This window comes from Schistocerca gregaria, chromosome 2 (genome assembly GCF_023897955.1).
Source record: "Schistocerca gregaria isolate iqSchGreg1 chromosome 2, iqSchGreg1.2, whole genome shotgun sequence".
NCBI classification, from domain to species: domain Eukaryota; kingdom Metazoa; phylum Arthropoda; class Insecta; order Orthoptera; family Acrididae; genus Schistocerca; species Schistocerca gregaria.
The window spans coordinates 797,870,848-797,897,642 of NC_064921.1; the positions used below are offsets into that span (position 1 = coordinate 797,870,848).

General features: G+C 40.1%; 1 protein-coding gene across 1 annotated transcript in view; it reads left to right on the forward strand.

The window, feature by feature from the left end:
- The window catches only part of LOC126335984 (dynein beta chain, ciliary-like), a 782,187-nt gene that overhangs the window by 596,989 nt on the left and 158,403 nt on the right, over nt 1–26,795 (forward strand). Inside the window, exon 39 of the mRNA XM_049999461.1 lies at nt 19,175–19,399. Coding sequence (XP_049855418.1) covers nt 19,175–19,399 — 225 coding nt within the window. The remainder of the gene's footprint in view (nt 1–19,174; nt 19,400–26,795) is intronic.

The following is a 26,795-nucleotide window of genomic DNA, read 5'->3' on the forward strand; positions in this document are numbered from 1 at the left end:
ATATGCAGATACAATCCACAACAGTGTGGCATGGATAGTGTTCATAGTAAAGAATTAACACATTAAAAATTCATGCCTGATGCTGAAGTTTTACTGTGAGCCATTTTAAACATAATCTGCTTGTAGATTTAAACACAAAATGCTTTAGATTCACAGTATGGCTTCAGAAAATAACTAAGTACAACCACATCAGTTACTCAGTTCTTCTAGAAAGTTTACTGTCCAGTGGACCAGAGGCTGTGGAGTGCAGTTATTTTTTTAGACTGACAAAAGCATTCAGCACAGTAAACCACAAGTTGCTTCTAAAAAAAAATGGTCATATCATGTCCGGAACCCAACCCTGAATTGTCTAGCCACATACCCATTGAATTGTGAACAATGCACTAAACTGCCTTACAAATTAGATGAGAACTGTCAGTTTACCAGTCTACCAGTGAAACAGTAACACAATGTGTACCTCAGGGCTCAATCTTTGATCCTTTTCTCTTCCTCATATACAGGCTGTTCATTTTAACTGAAGACCTGGAAATATCTCGAAAACTATACATCTGATGAAAAAAGTTATAATTCCAAATTGTTTGTCTCAGAGAGGACATCCAACTATACCATACTCAACCTGCCACTCCAACCCATGCATGGGTGGTGCAGGAGGGGGGGCATTCTGTATTGCAGATTATAATTCTATGGCAGAACCTATATATGTTTTGTCTGAAGCATTTTCTTCATTTCACCCAGATGGTGTTGTAATTGGATGAATAGAAAGGGTAAACAATTATGACACACTACTCAATTACCCTTGAATATTCAATGACAGTGGGATCCCACCTCCATGCTGCAAGGGTAGGACAGGCCAGTATTTCATAGCTTCTAATAGGAAACCCCATTCACAACACTGTACAGGAGAGTACTCAACATGTCACAGGGGCCGTGTAGCAAACTTGACCCAAGCTCACTTATGATACAGACATAAAACAGGTAATGGCTCGAAATGTTACAATAATTGCTCAGTGTTTATTGCCTGCACACCTACCTTTCATTTGGAGATCATATGTGCAAGTGTACGATGAATGTTGCAACCACAGAAGAAAAAACTGAAATGATCCTGATTTATGGAGAATTTAGAAGAAATGTGGGGGCTGCTTTTGCCTTGTATGCTGAGCGTTTACCAGAGAAATCTCACTCACTTGTTCTTTTACAAGGCCATGTCAGAAGGCAATAAACAGACTGGCAAAAGTATAGTATTGTTACAATACTGCATCATCGTAAGAATCATCCATACCACATGTCACTGCATCAAGGACTTCATGGTGCCAATTTCCATAATTGGACAGTGTTTTGTGAATGGGCACTTCAACAAATGCGAACAATCCCCACATTCTTTGCCGAGATACTGTTTTACAATGAGTTTACATTCACAAACCATGGTAGTGACAACCCGCCATAACATGCATTACTGGAGTGCAGACAATCCCCACTGGTTATGGCAAGTTGACCTCAGCATCCTTGGTCGGTTAGCGTGTAATGTGGAATTGTGGGGAAAAAACTCATTGGTCCATATTTTATCGATGTCACACAAATATTAAGTGTTTTTGGAACAGGAACTAAAGGTGCTACTGCAGGACTGCCCTGGATGTTAGACAGTGTATGAGGTATTATTTTTATTTATCGTATAGCAATACGGACACATAAGAAAGAAACAGACAAATCACTAATATAACAAATGTTAATAATTGCAAACAAACATTACTAATATAACAAAGTTTAAGGATAACAAACAAACATCAAGTATATTAATATAATCTATCGACTCTGGAGTTGCGAGCAGGAAGTCGTTGGAGCTCCCATTATTGGGTCTTCTGGAACACTCTTCAACAGTGTGGCTGGAGGTCTGACATTCTCCGCAGTCACCCTGAGGGGATAGTATTTTACCCCATTTATACAGGGAGTAAGCACATGTGCCATGACAAGTTCTAATCCTATTTAGAGTGGACCACATTTTGCGTGATAGGTCAAAACCAGGTGGTTTTTGTATGATGCAAGGCATGTTATGATTTTGCCATGTGTTCCATTTTTCAGACCATGCATTTGTGATACTGAAACCTTCTTGTACACAGTTCCTTGCTGTTCTTGTTGGCGGGTTCCTAGATCAAAGCCTATTAGTGTTTGCAGCCTCAATGTCTTGGTGGATTGGCAGGCTTCGATTTCCCATGATGTTTTTGTATTCACATACAAGGGCATCAGTACGTCGCAGGTGTGGCGGCGGGATGTGGCTTAATATTGGGAGCCATTACGTTGGAGTGGGTTTAATTACTCCAGAAATCATCCATAGAGTGTTATGCAACAGGACATCCACCTTTTTTACATGTGGGTTGTTTAGCCAAATTGGAGCACAGTAATCGGCAGCCGAGAATACAATTGCAAAAGCAGAGGTGCAGAGAGTGGAGGCCGTTGCTCCCCAGGTAGTACCACAGAGCTTTTGAATAATGTCATTTCTTGTCTTTAATTTTTCGGCAGTCTTTGTTCTGCCCAGTGTCATGCCCAAGTACTTCGGAGTTTTATTATGCCTGGGAACAGTGTTTTCAAATCGAATATTGAGTTACTTTTCAGCGAGTTTGCTGTTGAGATGGAAGCAACTAACCTCTGTTTTGGGAGCATTTGGTTGAAGTGTCCACTTACAGAAATCTTCACCCATTATCTTCAGGTCTTTCGTTAGAATATCCTCAGATGCTTCAATTGTGCTACACCTTGTAGCAAGGGCCTGTCAGCATACCCGAACTTTCTTTATTGTGTTTCCGACAGGTCTAATGTATGAGGTTTCAGCATGGTAGTTGGCCAGCGTATCACATAATTGAAATATGGGAGATATTGGACCATGTTTACACTGTTTGGTGGATAAGCAGAGGTGACCATGTTAATTGGCCCACTAGGCCATGGGATTTTACTTCGTTGGATTTCTTTCTTTGGGGGTATTTAAAAGATAAGATGCACCTGCAAGTGCCAATAGGCCCTGAAAACATGGTCGACCGCATCAGAAATGCATGTGTGGAAATTCCTGCAGATGTTCTTCTGTTCTGTGTAGGATCACTAAATGTATTGAAGATGGCAGTACTATGTTGGAATACTTACTCTAGTTAGAAAAGTAGAGTAGCATTCACCTCAAGACATGGACACAGTGGCAAGTCGAGCAGTGCCCTGTTTGGTATGTCACAGGAACAGAGAATTGCAAATGGGCTTTCCAATTAGAAGTTATGAAATACTGACCTGTTCTATCCTTGCAGTGCCTTTGGATATTCAAGGGCCATTGAGTAGTATGTTATAAATTATGATTGTGTATCCATATGTCTTCCCCTGATTACAGCATCACCTATTGTGAAATGAAGAAAATGCTTCATACAAAACACATAAAGGTTTTTCGTAGAATTGTAATCTGCAACATAAAAATGGTGGTTCCCATTGAAGATTTCAAAGTTTCCCGTACCACCCACGTGCAGTGTGTGGTGGGGGTCAAGTGTGGTGTCATTGGATGTCCGCTTCTGAGTCAAACAAATTGGAATTATAACTTGTTTTGATCCAGTGTGTAGTTTTCAAGGTATTTCAATGTTTTCAGTTAAGATGAGCAGCCTGTATCTTAATGACATTGCATAACCCATTAACTCCCATATATTAACCTATGGAAATGACATCTCAATCATATTCTATGGCAGAGAATTTAAGGAGCTAGAATATTATGGTGCTAGTTATGTAACAGAAGTAACAGAATACTTCCAGTGATCAGGGTCTCAAGGTGAATGTCACCAAATCTCAATTACTGGCTTTGGAAATGGACAGTTCTCACCGCAACAAAATAAAAAATGTAAGTAATATTTCATCAACAGATACTGGAAGCTGTAAATTCCCAGATATGTATTTTGTTGAAAAATTTGTGGTGTGCAAACCACATCAATTTTGTGTGCGGAGAAGTCAGTCGTGCCTTATATCTCCTTAGCAAGCTCACTCCTAGCCAGACACTGAAAACTGTTATGTTATGGAACAATTTACCTCTTTCTTAGTTATGGGATTGAATTATGGGGCTGTACAACTGACATACACTTAAAAAGAACACTTCTGTTACAGAAAAAAGCAATAAGACTAATACATGGGGTAGGCCATAGAGATCAATGTTATCAAGTGTTTGTGCAGCACAGATATCTCACAGTATGTTCTCTGTACATATTTAAATTAGTTATATTTTTTAGTGAGTCAATCAGAAGAAGTTATCAACTGTAGTGATGCACATGATCACAACACAAGCACAAAATTTAACTATTTTCCAAAAAGAACGACATTAAAAATGAAAGATAGAAACGCACACATCAATTTTTTGATTTGGTTTAAAAAAACTACCAAACTCTCTAGGAACATACATGGGAAATGGTTTTAACTCAAAATTAAAATCTTTTTTGATAGAACAACCTTTATAGGCATTCAACAAATTTTAAGACACTGATCGTACAAGGTGTACAACTTTGCTTCTGGCATTTTCCCCCCAACATTTGAGGTTTTAATGAAACAAATTGGTTACACATGTATCATTCAGAGTATTTTCCATTGCTGGCCACTACTTTCTCCCATCTCTTGGGCAGTGTACAAATGCTGCATCGAAAAAATTGTTCATCTTTTGAAGCAATCCATGAATTAATCCAAACTGTGTCTTCTTGCTGGCCACTACTTTCTCCCATCTCTTGGGCAGTGTACAAATCCTGCATCGAAAAAATTGTTCGTCTTTTGAAGCAATCCATGAATTAATCCAAACTGTGTCTTCTTCATGAGTCAGAGGGAGCAATGTCTGTATAATACAGCGGGTGGGCTAGGACTTCCCATTTTAATGTTTCCAAGTACATTTTGACCTCTTGCGCAACGTTGTTGTGCTGCAAAATCAATTTAATGTGCCTCTTGCTGTATTGTGGCCATTTGTCTTTTAATGCTCTGTTCAAACGCATTAATTGCATTTGATAATGAGCACCTATGATTGTTTCACTTGGTTTTAACACCTCATAGTACATGACACTGAGCTGGTCCATCAAATGCAGAGCATTATCTTGGAGCCGTGAATATTCGGTTTGGCCATTGACGTGGAAGCATATCTGGGATATCCCCATGATTTTTTGCATTTAGGGTTATCGTAATGAACCCATTTTTTGCCCTCAGTCACAATGCAATGCAGAAATCCCTTCTGTTTTTGCCTCAGAAGCAACTGTTCAGAAACACACAAACACAGTTTAATGTCTCTAAGGTTTCAGCTCACACGGGATTCAAGTTCCTTTCTTCTGAATCATGCCTGTAGCCTTTAGATGTTTTGAAATGGCTTCCTGTGTCACTTCCACTAATTGTGCTGATTCTTCTTGAGCTTGACATGAGTCTTCACTCAGCAATCTCTCCAGTTCTGCATCTCCGAAAACATTCTCTCTTCCACCACTATGCTGGTCTGCGACATTAAAATTGCCATTCTTGAAGCGTTGAAACGACTCAGACACATTCTTTCACTAATAGCGTCCTTACCATACGTACTTGAGAGCATTCGATGAGACTCAGGCGCTGTTTTCTTCATATTGAAACAAAACAATAACACCTCACACAAATGACAAGAATTAGGCTCGTAAACTGACATTTTCAATCAAGAACAACTTTATGATGCAGACACAAACCACCTAATGTTTGAATGAGTTTATGTTGACCGAGGTCCAAGGTAACTGCCTGACATCTGGGATCTGTTTCTTTCGACCGCTACTTACCATTGTCGCCACCTATAAGGAAACGGTGGAAGCAAAGTTGTTACATGAACCAGTAACATATCAGCTGTAAAGTAATAAATGTATCAAATAGATATAAGCTACAACAATTGCATTATATAATATATTTTGTAAATGTAATTGTTGTTGTACTACCATCTCTGACATTTGCAAAAGGCATCATTGTGGTGGCTCCATGCACAAAAAAAAAAAAAGAAAAAGAAAAGAAAGAAGTACATACAAGTAAATACACTCCCGGAAATTGAAATAAGAACACCGTGAATTCATTGTCCCAGGAAGGGGAAACTTTATTGACACATTCCTGGGGTCAGATACATCACATGATAACACTGACAGAACCACAGGCACATAGACACAGGCAACAGAGCAAGCACAATGTCGGCACTAGTACAGTGTATATCCACCTTTCGCAGCAATGCAGGATGCTATTCTCCCATGGAGACGATCGTAGAGATGCTGGATGTAGTCCTGTGGAACGGCTTGCCATGCCATTTCCACCTCGCGCCTCAGTTGGACCAGCGTTCATGCTGGACGTGCAGACCGCGTGAGATGACACTTCATCCAGTCCCAAACATGCTCAATGGGGGACAGATCCGGAGATCTTGCTGGCCAGGGTAATTGACTTACACCACCTAGAGCACGTTGGGTGGCACGGGATACATGCGGACGTGCATTGTCCTGTTGGAACAGCAAGTTCCCTTGCCGGTCTAGGAATGGTAGAACGATGGGTTCGATGACGGTTTGGATGTACCGTGCACTATTCAGTGTCCCCTTGATGATCACCAGAGGTGTACGGCCAGTGTAGGAGATCGCTCCTCACACCATGATGCCGGGTGTTGGCCCTGTGTGCCTCGGTCGTATGCAGTCCTGATTGTGGCACTCACCTGCACGGCGCCAAACACGCATACGACCATCATTGGCACCAAGGCAGAAGCGACTCTCATCGCTGAAGACGACACGTCTCCATTGGTCCCTCCATTCACGCCTGTCGCGACACCACTGGAGGCGGGCTGCACGATGTTGGGACGTGAGCGGAAGACGGCCTAACGGTGTGCGGGACCGTAGCCCAGCTTCATGGAGACGGTTGCGAATGGTCCTCGCTGATACCCCAGAAGCAACAGTGTCCCTAATTTGCTGGGAAGTGGCGGTGCGGTCCCCTACGGCACTGCGTAGGATCCTACGGTCTTGGCATGCATCCGTGCGTCGCTGCGGTCCGGTCCCAGGTCGACAGGCATGTGCACCTTCCGCCGACCACTGGCGACAACATCGATGTACTGTGGAGAGCTCACGCCCCAAGTGTTGAGCAATTCGGCGATACGTCCACCTGGCCTCCCGCATGCCCACTATACGCCCTCGCTCAAAGTCCGTCAACTGCACATACGGTTCACGTCCACGCTGTCGCGGCATGCTACCAGTGTTAAAGACTGCGATGGAGCTCCGTATGCCACGGCAAACTGTCTGACACTCACAGCGGCGGTGCACAAATGCTGCGCAGCTAGAGCCATTCAACGGCCAACACCGCGGTTCCTGGTGTGTCCGCTGTGCCATGCGTGTGATCATTGCTTGTACAGCCCTCTCGCAGTGTCCGGAGCAAGTATGGTGGGTCTGACACACCGGTGTCAATGTGTTCTTTTTTCCATTTCCAGGAGTGTAGATTAAGCAAACAAGTACTAGTTTTTCACTCTTTTAAATGTGTATGACATTATACTTTCCGTCTATGCATTGTAAAATGGTATCATTTTCGAGGTACAGTCAGTGGTATATTTGGATACTGTCTGCAAAGTATGTTTCGATCAGAGTTGGTAACAAAGAAATAAGTTTAAACATCATGTCTTATCCTGTAGTTTGACTACATGAACAGCAGAAAGATAGTAAATGATAAACTTTTTTTGTTCCTCTTTTCCTTGGGGAGGGGGGGGGGGGGGGGGGGTGAGGGCGGGGGTGGGATGGGGGGTGGATGAGATAAAGCATTGTAATAGTTTGAAATGATGTGTCATGTGTGATGGAAGTTGCTAAGTGCTTTCATGCTTAAATACTGGATTAATCTAGTCTAACTATTTGTGCGCTGTCAGTTTTGCTGCCTCAAGACAAACACACAGTTTCTAACTGTAGTATTTGTCTTATTATGTTAAATTTTTAACTCAGAATTGTGAATCTTAATGAGTTAATTAAGACAACACTTTAAATATTTTTAATTTGGTCAATAATTGTTTGAAATATTGAAAATAAAATTTTTGTTGTCCTGGGAAGCTGTTAGATATAAATGTAATGTAATGCTTGTAAATAGATGGACAGACATAATACCATATACAAATCATTGTTGATAAATCACTTGAATCATTCAGAACCTTCAGATGCATATGAATAATGTCTATCTATAGTGATTTAAAGTGGAATGACACCATAAATTTACCTGTTGGAGGAACGCAAGCCACACTCAGATTAATTAGAAAATTCCTATGGATGTGTAATTCATGTTCTAAACCACAACTTAAAAGAACCCTCATTCAGTCAATTCTTAAATAATGTTTATTAGTCAGAGATCTGTGCCAAGTTGTATTAATGGATGAGGCAGAGAATAATTAAATAAGAGCTTCATAATTCATTACAGTTTGGTTTATTGGAATGAAAATCTCATAGAGACGCTCAATACACTGCAGCCAGCAATGTTCGAAGAAAATCATGCTGCAGCGAGAGTCTTACACACAAAATTTCAAAGGCCCAAATTCTAAACCAACTCAAGAATCATATCACTTTCTGCAACAGTCGTATTGTATAATAGTCGCAGCTCACACAGAACCATACTGACTGTTTTTTCTTCCAGTATGCCATCCACAGTTGGAACAGGAAAAGGAGAAATGATTTTTTTTTTTGGACCATCCTTTATCAGAGTGACTGGCTGGCAGTATTCAAATGCTCTCTTTGAAATAACAACTGTTTGTTACCAGAACTGATAGCAGAGACGTGAAGCAGCTCTTGGTCTGTCGGATCCCAGAATGTAACTGGCTTTCAAAGTGTGGAGTACTGACACAAGTAGATGTCTTTGGAAGAATACATTGTAGAGCCACAAGAGCATGTGATGGTATGGATTTAAGTAGGACCTATCACTACTGTGATTTGTGCTGTGATTCACAAGCCTTTTCGTGATGGGGCTGGAGTCCCCGGATGCTGTGGTGGCTGCAGGAAACTTGACTGTACACAATACTATGACTATTCACAAATTACCTCTGAAGTGAGGCAGGGGCCATTCCTGGCCCCTGAAGTGTGGTGGCCAAATATGGAATGTGCCTGGCCCTGCATATATAACATTTTCCCTCTGCTGTGAGTTGTATGTTAGATTATGGAGTACAAATGTAGGCTGTGCTGCTGTAGTTAAATTACAATCTTTAGTTAATTTGTTTGGTACTGATTTCAGTAGAATTAGTGCTATTATTATTTTCTCTAAACAAAAATTGTGACAGTTTCTTCCAGTTTTGATGTTTACTAAAGACAAAAATTCCATGCACTATAAAATCCTAGAAACTGTATGCATTCATGCACTATCAGACTACAATACATGCACTATCAATTGAAAAATACGTTACAATAAGCGCTATAATTTTTGTTCTTCATTTATTAATTCACTCTCCTTTTTGTGCAGTTACCAACTAATATTTCTATATTATTTTCTGTGAGGTTCCTGTGCCGATCAATCAATATATTTTTGTAGGCAGAAAATGACCTCTCTACATCACAAGAAGTTACAGGCACAAATTTGAATGAGCATATTTGTGTCCGTGTCAAGTCCTTCAGTCACGTTTTTACCAGAAAAATTTCTTCTTTACTGAGTCGGTAGTCTGGATTCTTGTGTGTGATGGAGTCCAATTTATTCCTTGCATCTACTCTCTCTTTTCCTTGGACATGACTGAGTTGAAAGTTGATAGTTGATGGTTGGAGAGACATCACAGTTACAGGTAGTCTGCGAATACTAGTCACTGACGTTGGCCACTCACGTGTGTACAGATGTGTTAATCCTCTTATCATCAGCTAAGGCATGAAGATGGTGCATTGAAGTACCAAAACTGGTAGACTCAATGTCAGTTGTTGGGGATTTCCAGAGATATCTTATGTAAGAAAGTGAAACACATACAGCGGTCCTTATGAGGTCATTTATTGTATGACTACCAGTTTCGGTGCTTCAGTGTGCCATCTTCAGGCCTTCGCTTCTAATTTTGTTATAGTAGAGAGCAATTTAGAAAAGTTTATCTTAAAGTTAATTAAATCATGCTGCAGATTTTTTTTCTTTTAAATGCTTGTTATGCACCTCTGATACATACTGCATCATCTGGTGCGGATCTGTTTACTGCCTAAAGTGAAAGAAGTATTTGCTTTAGAATTAAATACTGAAGTATTAATTTTGTCATGATTAATTATATATCAATTTTATTTTGTACCAATTTCATGGCATCAAAATTGTCAGAGTAAAACATGACAGCTACCAACCAAGTAACCCACCTAGTAAGGATTGGCTAAGAGGGTGATGGCAACTCTGGTAGATGTTTTCTGTAAGCAGCTACACATGCTGCAGCAGGCTTTGAGAACTCCTGTATAGAATAATATAACATTTTAAAATGACTAATTTATTTTTATAGCTTTGGAACCATTAAAACTGATACACCACTAAATTTTACATGCATACCTTTTTAGCTGAGGATATCAAATTTTTGACATTGTTATAATTAGAGCAAATTTTTACTGCAACATTATGGAGCCCATGAGTAAGATATCTAATGTGTTTTGTATTTGATAGGATATTTTAGTTGCATTCCCAGCCTTAAGCAGGTAAGGTGCAGCATCACTTAACAGCAAAAGAGCTATCCATTTATTTAGATGATTTGGACACAAAATAAGTCATTTTCTCAGAAAATGATTTATGAAAACAGAGACTTAAACGTGAATAAAATAATTACTTCAAATGTTATTCAGTTACAATTTATGAGTAAAACTTAAGCTGTCAGTCATCAAAGAGAGTAGCAACTGTGGAATTATTTGCTTGTCACCAGGCCCATGCTCAGTTAATTTTCCTGCAACTAGATTAGCAACATAGTGCCCCACAGGATTGGTTGTTTTCATCCACATATGTTTCAAGTTCCCAGGTCCTCTCAAATTTTGTCCAAAACCTGGTTAGCAAAACAAGAAGTAATTTTATGTGAGAGAAAATAGTTTCCATTTTTTTGGCAAATTTGTTAAATATGCCTGCCTGATCATAAGATTTTGGAATATAATTTTTTCTCAGTGTCAAGGGATCATGGACATCTTTTGATGAATGTTGTTGTTGCTGTGGTTTTCAGTCCAGAGACTAGTTTGATTCAGCTCTCCATGCTACTCTACCCTGTGCAAGCGTCTTCATGTCCAAGTAACTACTGCAACCTACGTCCTTCTGAATCTGCTTAGTGTATTCATCTCTTGGTCTTCCTATTCAATTTTTATGCTTCACACTGACCTCCAATACTAAATTAGTGATCCTTTGACACCTCAGAACATGTTCTACCAACCGACCCCCTCTTCTAGTCAAGCTGTGCCGCAAACTTCTCTTGTCCCCAATTCTATTCAGTGCCTTCTCATTAGTTACATGATCTACCTATTTAATGTTGTCGCAAACCTCAAAGTTTTTATTTGTTTTCCATGGATCTTAATTTCTACTCCAAATTTTTCTTTTGTTTGGTCTACTGCTTGCTCAGTATACATATTGAATAACATCGGGGGTAGGCTACACCCTTGTCTCACTCCCTTCCGAACCACTGCTTCCCTTTCATGCCCCTCGACTCTTATAATGACCATCTGCTTTCTGTACAAATTGTAAATAGCTTTTTGCTGCCTGTATTTGACCCCTGCCACCTTCAGAATTTGAAAGAGAGCAACTATTCCAGTCAACATTGTCAAAAGCTTTTTCTAAGTCTACAAATGCTAGAAATGCAGGTTTGCCTTTCCGTACTCTATCTCCTAAGATAAGTCGTAGGGTCAGTATTGCATTCCAACATTTCTACAGAGTCCGAACTGATCTTCCCCAAGGTCAGCTTCTACCAGTTTTTCCATTTGCCTCTAAAGAATTCATGTCAGTATTTTTCAGCTGTGACTTATTAAGCAGATAGTTCGGTAATTTTCACACCTTTCTTTGGGATTGGAATTATGATATTCTTTTTGAAGTCTGAGGGTATTTCACCTGTCTCATACCTCTTGGTCACCAGATGGAAGAGTTTTGTCAGGGTCAGCTCTCCCAAATCTATCAGTAGTTCTAACGGAGTGTTGTCTACTCCTGGGACCTTGTTTTGGCTTAGGTCTTTCAGTGCTCTGTCAAATTCTTCATGCAGTATCATATCTTCCATTTCATCTTCATCTACATCCTCTTCCATTTCCATAATATATCCCTCAAGTACATCACCCTTGTATAGACCCAATGTATACTCCTTCCACCTCTCTGCTTTCCCTTCTTTGTGTAGAACTGGTTCTCCATCTGAGCTCTTGATATTCATACAAGTGGTTCTCTTTTCTCCAAAGGTCTGTTTAATTTTCCCGTTGGCAATATCTATCTTACCCCCTGTGATATGTACCTCTGCATCCTTACGTTTCTCCTCCAGCAATCTTTGCTTAGCCATTTTGCTCTTCCTGTCGATCTCATTTTTGAGACATTCGTATTCCTTTTTGTCTGCTTCATTTGGTGCATTTTTTATATTTTCTCCTTTAATCAATTACATTCAATATCTCTTCTGTCACCCAAAGATTTCTACTAGCCCTAATCTTTTTATCTACTCGATCCTCTGCTGCTCTCAATATTTCATCTCTTAAAGCTACCCATTCTTGTTCTACTGTATTTCTTTCCCCTGTTCTTGCTAATCGTTCCCTCATGCTCTCTCTCTGAAACTCTCTACGAGCTCTGGTGCTTTCAGTTTATCCAGGACCCATATCCTTAAATTCTCACCTTTTGCAGTTATGTTTTGTTAACTGGGGACCTAGAAACAACAGAGAGGCTCCGTCCCCACCGCAGCCGCATTGGCCCGCAACCCCACGACGACTACTGCAGTCCACGTCACCCCTCCGCTGCCCCACACCGAACCCAGGGTTATTGTGTGGTTCGGCCCCCAGTGGAACCCCCCCCCCCCCTCCCCCAGGGAACGTCTCACACCAGATGAGTGTAACCCCTACGTTTGCGTAGTAGATTAATGGTTGTGTATGCATACGTGGAGAACTTGTTTGCGCAGCAATCATCTACATAGTGTAGTTGAGGCGGAATAAGGGGAACCAGCCCACATTCACCGAGGCAGATGGAAAACTGCCTAAAAAACAATCCACAGACTGGCCGGCTCATCGGACCTCGACACGAACCTGCCGGGCGGATTCGTGCTGGGGACTGGTGCTCCTTCCCGCCCACACAGCCAATTTTTACAGTTACTTCAGTTTTAATCTACAGTCCATAACTAATAAATTGTGGTTAGAGTCCACATCTGCTGCTGGATGTATCTTACAATTTAAAACCTAGTTCCTAAATCTCTGTCTTGTCTATCTGAAATGTTCCAGTGTCTCCCCACGTCTTCCACATATACAGCCTTCTTTCATGATTCTTAAACCAAGTGTTAGCTATGATTAAGTTATGTTCTGTGCAAAATTCTACCACGCGGCTTTGTCTTTCATTCCTTACCCCCAGTCCATATTCACCTACTACTTTTCCTTCTCTCCATTTTCCTACTATTATCTGAATAATTTCTTTAATTTCATCATACATTTCTTCAATCTCTTCGTCATCTGCAGAAGTAGTTGGCATATAAACTTGTAATACTGTGGTAGGCATGGTCTTTGTGTGTATCTTGGCTACAATAATGTTTTCACTATGCTGTTCGTAGTAGCTTACCCACGCTCCTATTTTTTTATTCGTCATTAAACCTACTCCTGCATTACCTCTATTTGATTTCGTTGTTATAACCCTGTATTCACCTGACCAGAAGTCTTGTTTCTCCTGCCACCGAACGTCACTAATTCCCACTATATCTAACTTTAACCTATTTCCCCTTTTAAATTTTCTGATCTGACCTTCAGCCCTCCGATCTGTAGGATGCCATTTTTGTTTCTCCTGATAATGGTGTCCTCCTGAGTAGTCCGTGCCCAGAAATCTGAATGGGGGACTATTTTACCTCCAGAATATTTTACTCAAGAGGACACCATGTTCACTTAACCATACAGTAAAGCTGCATGGATTTGGGAAAAATTGTGACTGTAGCTTCCACTTGCTTTCAGCCGTTCTCACTACCAGCACAGCAAGGCCGTTTTAGTAGATGTTACAAGGCCTGATCAGTCAGTCATCCAGACTGTTGCCCCTGCAACTATTGAAAAGGCTGCCACCCCTCTTCAGGAACCACATATTTATCTGGCCTCTCAACAGATATCCCTCCATTGTGTTTGCACCTATGGTATGGCTATCTGTAACGCTGAGGCACGCAAGCCTCCCCACCAACAGCAAGGTCCATCGTTCATGGATGAATACTTCTCCATAAAGCTCTTAAGAGTTAGGTTTCTGAATTTCTCAGCTGGTATATTTATTCCTAGAGAAGCATTGCACAATTCCATCTAAAATCACTATCAGTATCACTTTAGCAAATTTAAATCTAATTGTAGCTTCCTACGATAATCACTACCAGTATCACTCTAGTAAATTTCAATTTAATTCTAGCTTCCTACGATAAACTATTAAATATTAAGCTTACTTCTCTCTGCTGGCAGCATCGGCCTCTAAAATCACTCCCCTTTCCTTTATTTCCACCCTAAGCTGTTTCAAATACTCTAATTACATCTCTCCTCTTACGACATAGGATACTCAGTGGCACACAGCCGTCACCATTTTGGTCATATTCTCCCTGCACCGAATACCACTTATCCATTTTCTATACTCCCGCAACCTCAGGAAATCTCTTGCAGTCGCCTTTCTTTCGGCACTCGCGGACTCACAAACAGGGCGCGCAAAATCTCGGACACCCCTGTATGATGTCACTTGGCGGAAACACCGGCCAGTGCCCCTCGCGGTAGGTAGTGCCTAACAAAGGGACAAACCAGTCTGCCACCCTACTCCAGGCTGCTCAGCGGAACGCGTCCGAGCTTTTAGCAGCTCACTGCAACATTCAGTCTTTACCTGCGCATTACAAAGAACTTAGCCTCCTCTTCAACCAACTAAACTACCACGTAATCCTCTTATCCGAAACGTGGTTGAAACCACACATATCCTCTGCATCTATTCATCTCCCAGGGTACACATTTCTTAGGGCAGACAGATCAAAAAAGCGAGGTGGCGGGGTCGGCGCATATATACGAACAGATCTCAAAGCGAAAGTCTTATGTACGTCAAATCCTGCTGAAGAAAAAGAGGCTGAATTCATGTTCATTGAAATAAATATACAAAGTCGGAAATTCTTGACTGGCGTCGTGTACAAGCCACCAAAAATAAGCTCAATGAGTTCCTTCCAGTCGGAATTACATTCACTTCAGTGTCAATACGAACATGTCATCGTAATGGGTGACTTGAACATAGACCTGCTAAGAGACACTCCCTCCGCAATAAACCTAAGAAGATTGTTTAGTTGCAATAGCATGAACATTCTTCCATTACAACCTACACACCATACGGCGCACAGTCATACTCTTATAGACGTGATCGCAACGAAACAGACAGACAAAGTAAGAGATGTTGGTCAATCATCGGCCCCTGGCCTCTCAGCACATGATGTAATATTCCTGGCCTACTCTGTGCAGCCCCCAAGGATCAAATCGCGTTACATAACTTGTAGGAACATGAAACGTATTGACCTTGACGCTCTAACAGCCGATTGCTCAGAAATCTCATGGCATCAAATAATCAGAGAACCTACAATCGACGGCAAAATTAATGAACTTGGTGATAAACTCACTGCCCTCTATGACAAACATGCACCTGTGCGCACAGTCCGTGTAAGAAAATCTCCTGCTCCATGGCTGACAGCTGAATTACATCAAATGATGACTAATAGGGATACTGCCCACAGGCGTTTCAAGGCAGATCCGAAACCCGAGCGTTTTGAAGAATATAGAAAGCTACGGAACAGAGTGAAACAATGCATTCGCAATGCCAAAATCAGGCACGCTCGCTCCCTTGTATGCAGCGATCTGACACCCAAGACTCTATGGAAGAATCTCCGTAGCTTGGGGGTCAGAAAGGCAAAATCGGAAACTACTTTTCATGTGTCAGCTAACGAATTAAATGAATTCTTCTCTGCACCTCTGAATACCAGCACGGCTGATAATTACCATCCACAAGAATCCCCAAACAGGATAACTAACAACGTTACCTTCCATCTAAAACATGTAACAACAAATACGGCAAGAAAAGCAATAATGAGAATCTCTTCTGATGCAATAGGCAACGACAGTATCGGTATAACCATGATTAAGAATGTTGCCGATATCTTAGTACCTGTCTTAACTGACATATTTAATTTTTCCCTCGTGAATGGAATATACCCCACTGCATGGAAAAGAAGCATAATTCGACCCATCCCTATGATCGAAAACCCACAACTGCCTAGTGATTACCGACCAATTAGCATACTGCCTGCTGTTTCCAAAGCACTTGAATATATTGTTCATGACCAAATCACTGAACACTTGCATGAATTCAGTCTATATGACAAATTTCAATCCGGTTTCCGTAAACATCACAGCACAAACACTGCTCTAATTAAAGTAACTGATGACCTGAAATATGCCATCGACAATCGAAAGGCAACAATATTGACGCTACTGAACTTCAGCAAAGCTTTTGACACTGTTAACTTTGACATATTACTCAGAAAAATGCAACAGCTTAACTTCTCTGATAGTGCAATGAGATGGTTTGAAAGCTACTTAAAAGACAGACAGCAATGTGTTGTCTGCACAAATGAAAAATCTTCCTGGAAACATGTTTCTTTGGGAGTGCCACAAGGATCAGTCTTAGGACCACTTTTGTTTTCTTTATATGTCAACGATATTTCGTCGGTCTGGTCCTCCTGTAAACATCATTTCTATGCCGATGACCTCCAGCTCTACCTAAGCGTCAGACCTGAAGACGTAAACACTGCAATCGCTCTGATGAATGATGATCTGTCTTCAGTAGTGACATGGGCGAAAAACCTGGGGCTTAAATTAAATGCAAAAAAGACGAAAGTAATCTTAATAGCCCATCAGAAATTAATAAGTTTAGATTTCCGCGAACGGCTACCTCCTATTCTGCTCGAAGGTACTCCAATACCATATCAGAAAGCAGTGAAGAACTTGGGTGTAACTTTGGACGAGCATCTCAACTGGGCGGAGAATACAGTCGCAGTGTGCCGAAAGACGTCTGCTTGTCTCTATGCTCTCAAAAAGTTTTGGAACATATTCCCACAGGACTTGAAACGCCAGCTCGTGCAAGCACTCGTTCTACCAAACCTCCACTATTGTGATGTGATTCAACAAGGCATGAGTAGTGAAAACAAAAGACGGCTAGAGCTAACCATGAATGCCTGTGTGCGTTACACCTGCAACATTCGCCGATATGATCATGTTAGTGCTTCATACTCCGAGCTAGGGTGGCTGCGGTCGGACAAACTGCGTGACTACCACACTCTATGTCTACTTCACCGACTCCTCGTCGCGCAAGCACCCCAGTACCTAGCTTCAGAGATTAAAAACCTGTCATGCCATCATAATCGAAACACGAGGTCACTCTTATCTGGTATCCTAACTGTGCCCACTCACAAAACAAAAACTTTTGCAAACTCCTTCTCAGTTGCCGCTGTCCGCCTCTGGAACAAACTGCCCCTTACCTTGAGGAAAATTCAATCTACTGTTGCTTTTAAGAAGAAGTTGAAGCATTTCCTACTATCATCCGCATAAAATTCTCCACAAAATTAATGTGCAAGGCCAATCCTCTCGTCTATCAAATAGCAAAGCTAGCGACTCCTATCTTGCTCCTGAGATGCCTTCCACTTCATCTATCTCTATTAGCCACACAGTCTTCTTTTCCTTTATATTTTCCTTAATCATGTTTCATCATGTCTCTCTATTCTTCTCCTCCCTTCACCATGAGTCTCCCTCATACTCCCTGCTGCCAGCACTCGTACCTAAAATCTTTCTCTTCAATAATGTATTTTTCGAGGTGTACCTTTCTAATTGTTTATCTCACTTTTTGTATTAGATGTAGTTTAACGTGCCTACTAAAACATATGACTGTAAAATAAGTAGAATGCCTGGTTAGATGTAAGAGAGGGCCTGATGGCCCTAATCTTGCCAGGTTAAATAAATAAATATTATTTTGAGATGCCTTACATATGCAAGCAGTAATAAATGACTGTATTTGGTATTTTGCACATTCTTTAGTTTTTAGCATTCTTGTAATATGTGATTCAGATGCAGCATGCTGTTCAACTTGAAACTTTTTAGTTCATATTATCTGATGTTATAAAAGATCTTTCAGTTTAAAGTAAATTTTGTATCACTTTACAGATAACAAGTACCGCACGAAATTTTCCAAAAAAGAATCATTTACCTGGTTACTGTAACACTCACAGAATACATCTCCAGCTTATGTAATAAAATCCTTTATTTCATCCACTGTGCAAGTACACTTCTGGATCTTTTAGTTGGAGGCATATTAGAAGCATATTAACACATTCAGACAGTATTACACAAACTTACAAAGTTCACACCCACCTACACACACACACACACACACACACACACACACACACACACACACACACACACACACACTGCAAAGGCAGTTCAGGGAACGATTTCACTTTTAGAAGAATTTCAATTGTTAGCAAGGTTTGTTTGAATTCCACAAGATCACTCTGCAGCTGTGTAATTGTTGTGGATAAATAACTCTATTTATGACATGCGCCCTGCAGAGGACAGTCAGCAGAATTATGGGAAGGCATCCTATTTTGAGGGTCCTAAATTTCTATTTCTGTTATTCCAATCTGTCGTTCTTCAGTCCTTATTCCTGAAGCAAAAATAAGAATAATAAAAATCAAAGAACTGAGGTGTCTGCTTAAAATCATTAAAATATGCATTTAAAGTGAAAATAATGTATATTATATGCATAATTACGCTGAAAACACCTTATAATGCATTATGCAAGTTTTTCTACCCGAAAGGCCAAAATAAGCAAATACGCACAGAAAAAGTATACATATTTGGAACCAGACAGGAATGAAATACACAAATACTAAGTTTGAGCTCTGTCCAATAATCCTATAAAAACATGCATTTGCATGGTATTCTTGTCTTTTTTGATAACAAATATTTTTACCTTATTTTGTAGGAAATATGTTAGGTAGTGGTGCAATCCTTTAATGTTTCAGCGTGGAGATCGAGGCAGACCTGAGGATCAAGTATTGATGAGAGCTTTGAGGGACTTCAATATTCCTAAAATTGTAACAGATGACATACCAGTTTTCATGGGACTTATAGGTGACTTGTTTCCAGCTCTTGATGTGCCAAGAAAGAGAGACTTAGAATTTGAAAAAATGGTAAAGCAAGCTGCACTTGACTTGAAACTACAGCCTGAAGACAATTTTATTTTGAAGGTATCATTGTATTTTAGAGTTTTTTATTTGACTTTGTGTTGATAATTGAATGTTTGGGTTTCTTTTCATTCATTCTTCAGACAATATGTTCCATGAATCCCATCATGAAAGGGAGTCTTCAAGGATGTGGGCTGAGGGAATTAATTCATTAACAGGCAATTTACAAATACAAATACAAATGTTTTATTCCATCATTGAGCATATTTACATGCAATTGATGTTGTCAGTGTTAAAACAATAATAATAATATAAACTTTGACATGACAAATTTTATTAACTACAATATAATAATCCAAGATGGATACAATATATATTTGTGCAAATGTCAATAACAACAAGAAGTTTCCCAACATATCAGTTACAAGGTAAATGAATTACGCAGTTCAGTGTACAAACAAATAATCAAACAGAAAATTAACAATAATTCCATGAAACAGTAATAAAATAGTTGCACAGTGTGGAACATTCATAGTTTGCAGTTAATTTATAGTTCATTCTCAAAAGGAAAGTGGGTCATTTGTCATATATTTAAGGAACTCTTGAGCAGAGTCAATTACTTTACTTTTGATCCACCTCAAAAGACTAGTTTTAAATTTATTTTCTGGCACTCTGTAGGCATTTTCAGGTTATTTGTTGAAGTAGACAGGACCAAGATATTTGTAGCTGTTATGTGTCTTTGCAGGCATAGCATATGGCATACTAACTGTATGTCCACTTCTTATGTTATGGTCATGAACTGTTCTCCTTAAGTCAAATTCTGGTTAACGAAGAAAAGGCAGGTGTAAATATACAGGTCAGGCACTGTCATTATATTTAGTTTCTTAAAATAATCTCGACATGCTTCATTTAGATTAGATAAGATTACATTCAGTTTTTATTCCATAGACCCAAAAAAGAGGTGGTTCTCGTGGGTGTGCAACATCTCAGAAAAGATAACATACAACATTTGAATATAATACTTACTACCCTTATCATTTCTCAGGAGATACTCGAAATAGTTTAGTACAATGCAATAAACTGTAACAGCTAATATTTACAGAATTAACATACTGTCATAATGAAACACTGTTATCAACTAATAATAAATTTATCATACACAAAATACCTAATCTTGACTGTTGTGACCAATTGTTGTCAAAACTGGAATATAAAAGATATTTTACTTAAGCTGACTTAACAGTCTCTGTTAAGATATTCATCTATGAAGTAGAAGGAGTTGCCTATCAAAAAGTCTATCAAACTCTCTTAAAACTGTGCATTCTCTAAAACCAAGTTTTTAATGGTTGCTGTCAATTTATTGAAAATGTATGTTCCTGAATATTGAACCTCTTTTTGGACCAAATGTAAGTGATTTTAGGTCTTTATGTAGATTTTTCTTATTCCTAGTATTGATACAATGTATTGAGTTATTTGTTGGAAATAGAGATGTAATACTTGCAACAAATTTCATCAAGGAATAAATATACTGAGAAGCAGTGGTTGGAATACAACGTTCATTGAATAGGTTTCTACAAGATGTTCTTGTATTTACATCTCAAATGACTCTTATCACACACTTTTGCACCCTAAAAATTTTTGCTCGGTTTGATGAATTGTCCCAGAATATGATCCCATATGACATAATAGAATGAAAGTAAGCAAAGTATGTAAGTTTTTTTATATTTATATCTCCTACATCTGACACCATTCTCATGGCAAACACAGACTTGTTTAGGCACTTAAGCAATTCTGTGGTATGCCCTTCCAAACTGAATTTATTATTGACTTGTAATCTCAGAAATTAAACACTGTCATCCTCTTTGATCTGCATGTCTTCATATGTTATTCTCATGCTCTAAGGAAATCTCTTAAAGGTTCTGAACTGCATATAGTGGGTCTTCTCAAAGTTTAATGACAGTGAATTAGCTTTAAACCACTTATTAATGTCAGCTATTTCAAAATCTGTACTTGACTTGCTACTTATTGCAATGTTTGTATCATCTGCAAACAAAACAAACTTAGCCTCTAGCAATGTAACAGAGGTAATTAATGTACACAAGAAAAAGCAAAGGACCCAAGATGGAACCTTGAGGAACACCTCATGTTATTAATTCCCAGTCAGATGAAGACTGACTGCTTACAACACAGGTATTTCACAACTACACCCATTGTTTCCAGTTAGATAGATAAGACTCAAACCATTTTGCAGCTTTGCTGGTGATACCATAATATTCTAATTTACTTAAAAGAATGCTGTGGTTCACACACTCAAAGGCTTTTGAGAGGTTGCAGAATATGCCAGTAGCCTCTAATTTATTATCTAAAGAATTAAGGCTAAGCACCTTATGCCTTTCTTTGGCCATTTAGACACTTATTTTGAGCCTACAGAATTGTCCCATAATAGTATTCCATAACTTATGTGTGAATGGAAGAACTCAAAATACTGTCATTGTCATGCAGAAGGAGGTGTAATTAGATGAATGATGGACACTAATTTCACTTAAGGGAGGTTTATTCAGCACTTGCACATACAAGAGCGCGGTTTAGATTAGATTATATTAGGATCAAACTGCCTCCTGCCAGAACACATACAACATTTATACAGCTACAAAACATTCCAGTACAATGATTGTTGACATTTGTGGATACTTCTAAAATGTACTGAAACTGCATATAGAAATCAAAATTGTACAGTCTAGGTGAGTTTTGAACTCACCACCCTCCATGCAGCTGTTTAGTATCATAACCACTACACCACAGTGCTACTCAGCTTCTTCTGCTGACATTGCTCCCTAGTTAAGACAACAGCATCTCGGTGTTATGTCTTCCTAGTCCAGGAACAAGTCATCAGTCCCGCATACTCTGACTCCCAATGACTGATGCTTGTCCTGGCAGTGATCTTCTTAGAACTTCTTTTGCTGCTACGTTCGTCATCATGTTTCTGCTTGCTGCCTGTCGGTGGAGCTTCAAATTTACCCTGGGTTACAGGATCCTTTTATGGCTTCATTTGAAGGATGTGGACCGTATCTCTAATCTTTCGTCGCCTTGCGCCAGGGTCGAAATTTTCAACTTCATAAGTAACATAAATTTCTTGGGGATTCTATCATAGGTCTTAATAAATCCTAAATGTTTGGCCTTAGGTATGTCATGGAATTTCTGTAGAAGATCTAAGTGCATGCGTTTAGGAATCATTGGTAGCTACCTCTTTCCAAATGGATCAAAGTTTTTCTTGCAAAGTAATCCATTAAATACCTTAAATTGTCCTTTCGCATCCTCTGACTGATTTAAGGCAAGCATAATTTGCATTATCTTGGTGTCCTTCTTCTGCTCAGCGGAGAGATCCTTGAGTCCAGTGAGACAGTCGTTACCTTCATCAAAGTCTTGATGGTCTTGCAAGGTTTCTTGAGAGACAGTTGGCACCTTGGTATTTTCTTGCACTTTTGTACACTATGTCATACTCTTGAAGACGTAGTGCCCACCTGGCGAGTCATCCTGTTGGATCCTTAAGATGTGTCAGTCAACAAAGTGAATGATGGTGTGTAACAACTGTGAATGGCATTTCATAGAGATACTGTCAAAATTTGCACATGACACAGACGACAGCAAGACATTCTCTTTCTGTAATTGAGTAGTTTCTCTAAGCTTTTGTAAGTGTCCTAGAAGCATAGGCTATAACCTTCTCTTTTCCATCCGATATTTGCACCTGAACAGCACAGATCCCATACCCGCTGGAATCTGTGCATAGTTCTTTAGGAGCTCTCTCATCATGCAGACCAAGTAAAGGGTAAATTTGTCAGAGCTTTTTATAGAACATCAAAATAATCTTGTTGAGCACCATCCCAGATAAATTTAGCATCAGCTTTTAACAACTCTTGGAGTGGCCTGTCTTTGATGAAACAACGGTAACAAGAACATAATCCGAGGAAGCTTCTCACCTCTCTAATACTTTTAGGAATAGGAAATTCCATTACAGATCTCACCTTTTATGGGTCTGGCCATACACCTTCATTTGACACAAGGTGTCCAAGTATTTTGATTTCTTTTGCTCCAGATAGACACTTTCTTGGATTAAGTATTGGAGACACTTAAGAATGGCCCTCAGTCTTTTTATATGTTCATCAAATGTCTCTGAGAACACTATAATGTCATCTAAATAACAAAGGCACATCATCCACTTCAAGTGCCTTAGAAGATTATCCATCGTCCGTTCAAAAGTTGCTGGTGCAAAACACAAACCAAACAGCATTACCTTAAACTCATGTAGGCCCTCAGGGGTGACGAACGCAGTTTTCTTATGATCAGCCTCATCTACTTTGATTTGCCAGTGTCCCAAGTACATGTCCATGGTTGAGAAAAACTCAGCCCCCCTCAGACAATCTAGTGTATCATCAATTGGTGGAAGAGGGTAAATGTTCTTTTTAGTCATCTTATTAAGCTTTCTGTAATCAACACAAAAGCGCCAACTGCCATTCTTCATCCTCACGAGGACAACTGGTGACGACCATGGGCTCTGCAAAGGCTGAATGGTGTCATTCTTCATCATTTTCTCTACCTCATCACAAATTATTCGACATTCCATTGCTGACAGATGGTATGCTCTGTGGCTTATTGATTGATGGTCTCCAGTGCTAATCCAGTGCTTCACCATTGATTTGTCTAATTTGCTCTTCACCTGTGGATTGAAGCATTCAGAGAACTCTTGAAGAATGGCAAGTAGCTTCTTGTGTTGTTGCTTGGTAGCACCCACAGACTCGGCATGGGAGGTTTCTATGACATTGAGCTGTTCTTTGATTAACGGCTCAGTGTTTGCTATGCACATGCATCTAAGAAGGATCTGCACTTCTCAGCAGCAGTTGACTATCCAGAATTCGCCGAATCCATTCTTAAATGAGATGACAGAGGCTGGAATGACCAAGTTATTCTTCAGTGGTATGCTTCTCATACATTCCACTACATGATCCAAGTGTTGATGCATGGCATGACACATGACAGTTACCTTTCTAGCGATAACTGCAAGAATGATCACTTCATCCAGCACACATAGTCTCCACACACTGGGATGCACATCTTCCTGTCCACAGTATCTCATCTCATCTAACTTAATCTTCGAAGCTTTCAAAAAGTCCCATTTGAGAATGACGTCATCACTACACTCTTGTAAGGCAATGAATTGTAAGGGCTGTGTATGGCCACTTAAACCCACATGAATGGCACATCATCCTGTAGGTTTTACATATCTCCCATTAGCCACCTTCAGCAGAGATGTTTTGTTGTCGACGAATATGGTTTTCTGCAATTGGTGATGGTACTTCTGCAAAATGACGAAATATGATGCTCCAGGCTCCACAAGAGCTTGGGCTGGTTGGCCATCCATATTGACGTAGTTTCCTATCATTTTTGTAGTGATCAACGGTGGAGGATTTTTGTCTTAGACAGTCTCACCTCCAATGAAGGTCACATCCTTTAGTTTTCCAGGTCGCAGCGGCTAGGTGATCAGCTGAAGTTTCTAAACAGCGATGGAGATCTCGATCGGTGTGTTGGGGAGCATCCTCTCCAGTGGCTAGCTTGTGGCGATGGTGACCTATGTCGTCCTGCACCCACATCTTCGTTATTCCAGAGTTGGTGTCGGCTAAATTCGGCCTGCTGTCTTCTGGTGCAGGCATCATCAAATATCCACCACCTTTCTCGACAATACCACATCATATATCCCGGTTGTCTGCAGTGGAAACATACTGGTTGGTTATCCTAGGTTCTCCAGAAGTCAGTCTTCCTCGGTGCCCAAATAGGTTCCTCATGGGGCGTTGTAGGAATGTAACACCACCTGGGTCTTGACTTTTTCACCATTTTATTGGAAATGAAGGACGAGAGATTGGATTCAATGTCTGTTCCACTTTGTCCCTTATGACCTCTTGAAGCATCTCAGTTTTTTGCTCACTGTGCAATCCAGCTGCCTTCTGAACTTTCTCTCCCACTATCTGATGAAGAATGCTTGTGAAATCAGTTGCTTCCTCCATCACAGGTATCAATACAATGTTTGAAGCTGTTCAAACTTCTTGCCTGTAATTCTTTTTTGTTGCATTGTCTCGATATACTTGCACCATTTTATGAAGTCATCTGCTGTTGAAACCACCTTCAGGAGTATGGCTTGATACATGTCCTCAGCAACGCGTTTCATGAGATGTGCAACCTTATCTTCCTTCTTCATTCTAGGATCCACTATTTTACACAGCTCCAAGACGTCTTGAATTTAGGATGCTGTAGTTTCTCCTGGACACTGTGCCCTGCACTTTAATTTATCTTCAGCCTTGCACTTCTGTCATTGTGTGTCGCCAAAATACTTGCACAGTTGTGCCTGGAATACTTCCCAGCTTGTGAACTTCTCCTCATTGTTCTCATACCAATGCTTGGCAGTGCCCCCCAAGTAGAAAAATACGTTATCCAAGCACACTGTGTCATCCCATTTGTTAAATTCTGCTATACGCTCATATACCTTCAGCCACTTGTTTGGGTCTTGGCCATTGTCACCAGAGAACCTGGAAGGATGTCTCATGTGGTGGCACACAGTTGCTGTCACCATAACGTCCTCTTCTTCTTCTGTCTCCGGTAGATTTGTAATCTGTTGAGTATGGCTGGAACTCGGGTTACTTGCCACATAAATGGTGGCTCTGTCGTGGCTTGATTGGAGCCACTGTGTTGTCAATAATGTGTGCTATCACAAGTTCCAATATCCAGAGCCTCCACCAGAATAATGTCATGTAGAAGAAGTGTAATTAGATGAATGACGGCCACTAACTTCATTTAACAAAGGTTTATTCAGCACTTGCACATACAAGAGCATGGACCGAACTGCCTCCAGCCAGAACACATATAGTATATATACAGCTACAGAACATTCCAGTACAATGATTCTTGACATTTGTGGATACTTCTAGAATGTACTCGAACCGAATATGGACATTAAAATTGTACAGTCTAGGTGAATTTTGATCACGTGACCTCCAGGTAACAGTTTAGTATCATAACTACTACACCATGGTACTACTCAGCTTCTTCTGTGACAATATGCATATAACAGAAGTTCTTTACTGACTGTGCTCCTCACCTTTTACAGCAGATATATGGAACGTGCCACTCTGGCACATATCTTCCCTGTGTGAGTATCCCTGCTGAGCTTTTGATCTATTTGAAATCGTAATAATTTTACTGTTTTATGATGACTAGGATCATTCAGATTGAATACAATAGCTTCAGTTCTACTATCATTCTTCTACAGTACATTTGCCTCAAACCAAGAAGTGCACCTCTCTATTGCCACTGCCATGCTGTGTTGGTATCACAAGTGATGAGTGTTGTGTCATCAGCATACAGCACTGAATCACATGATACAACTGCAGGTAAATAATGAAAAGGAAAGGTC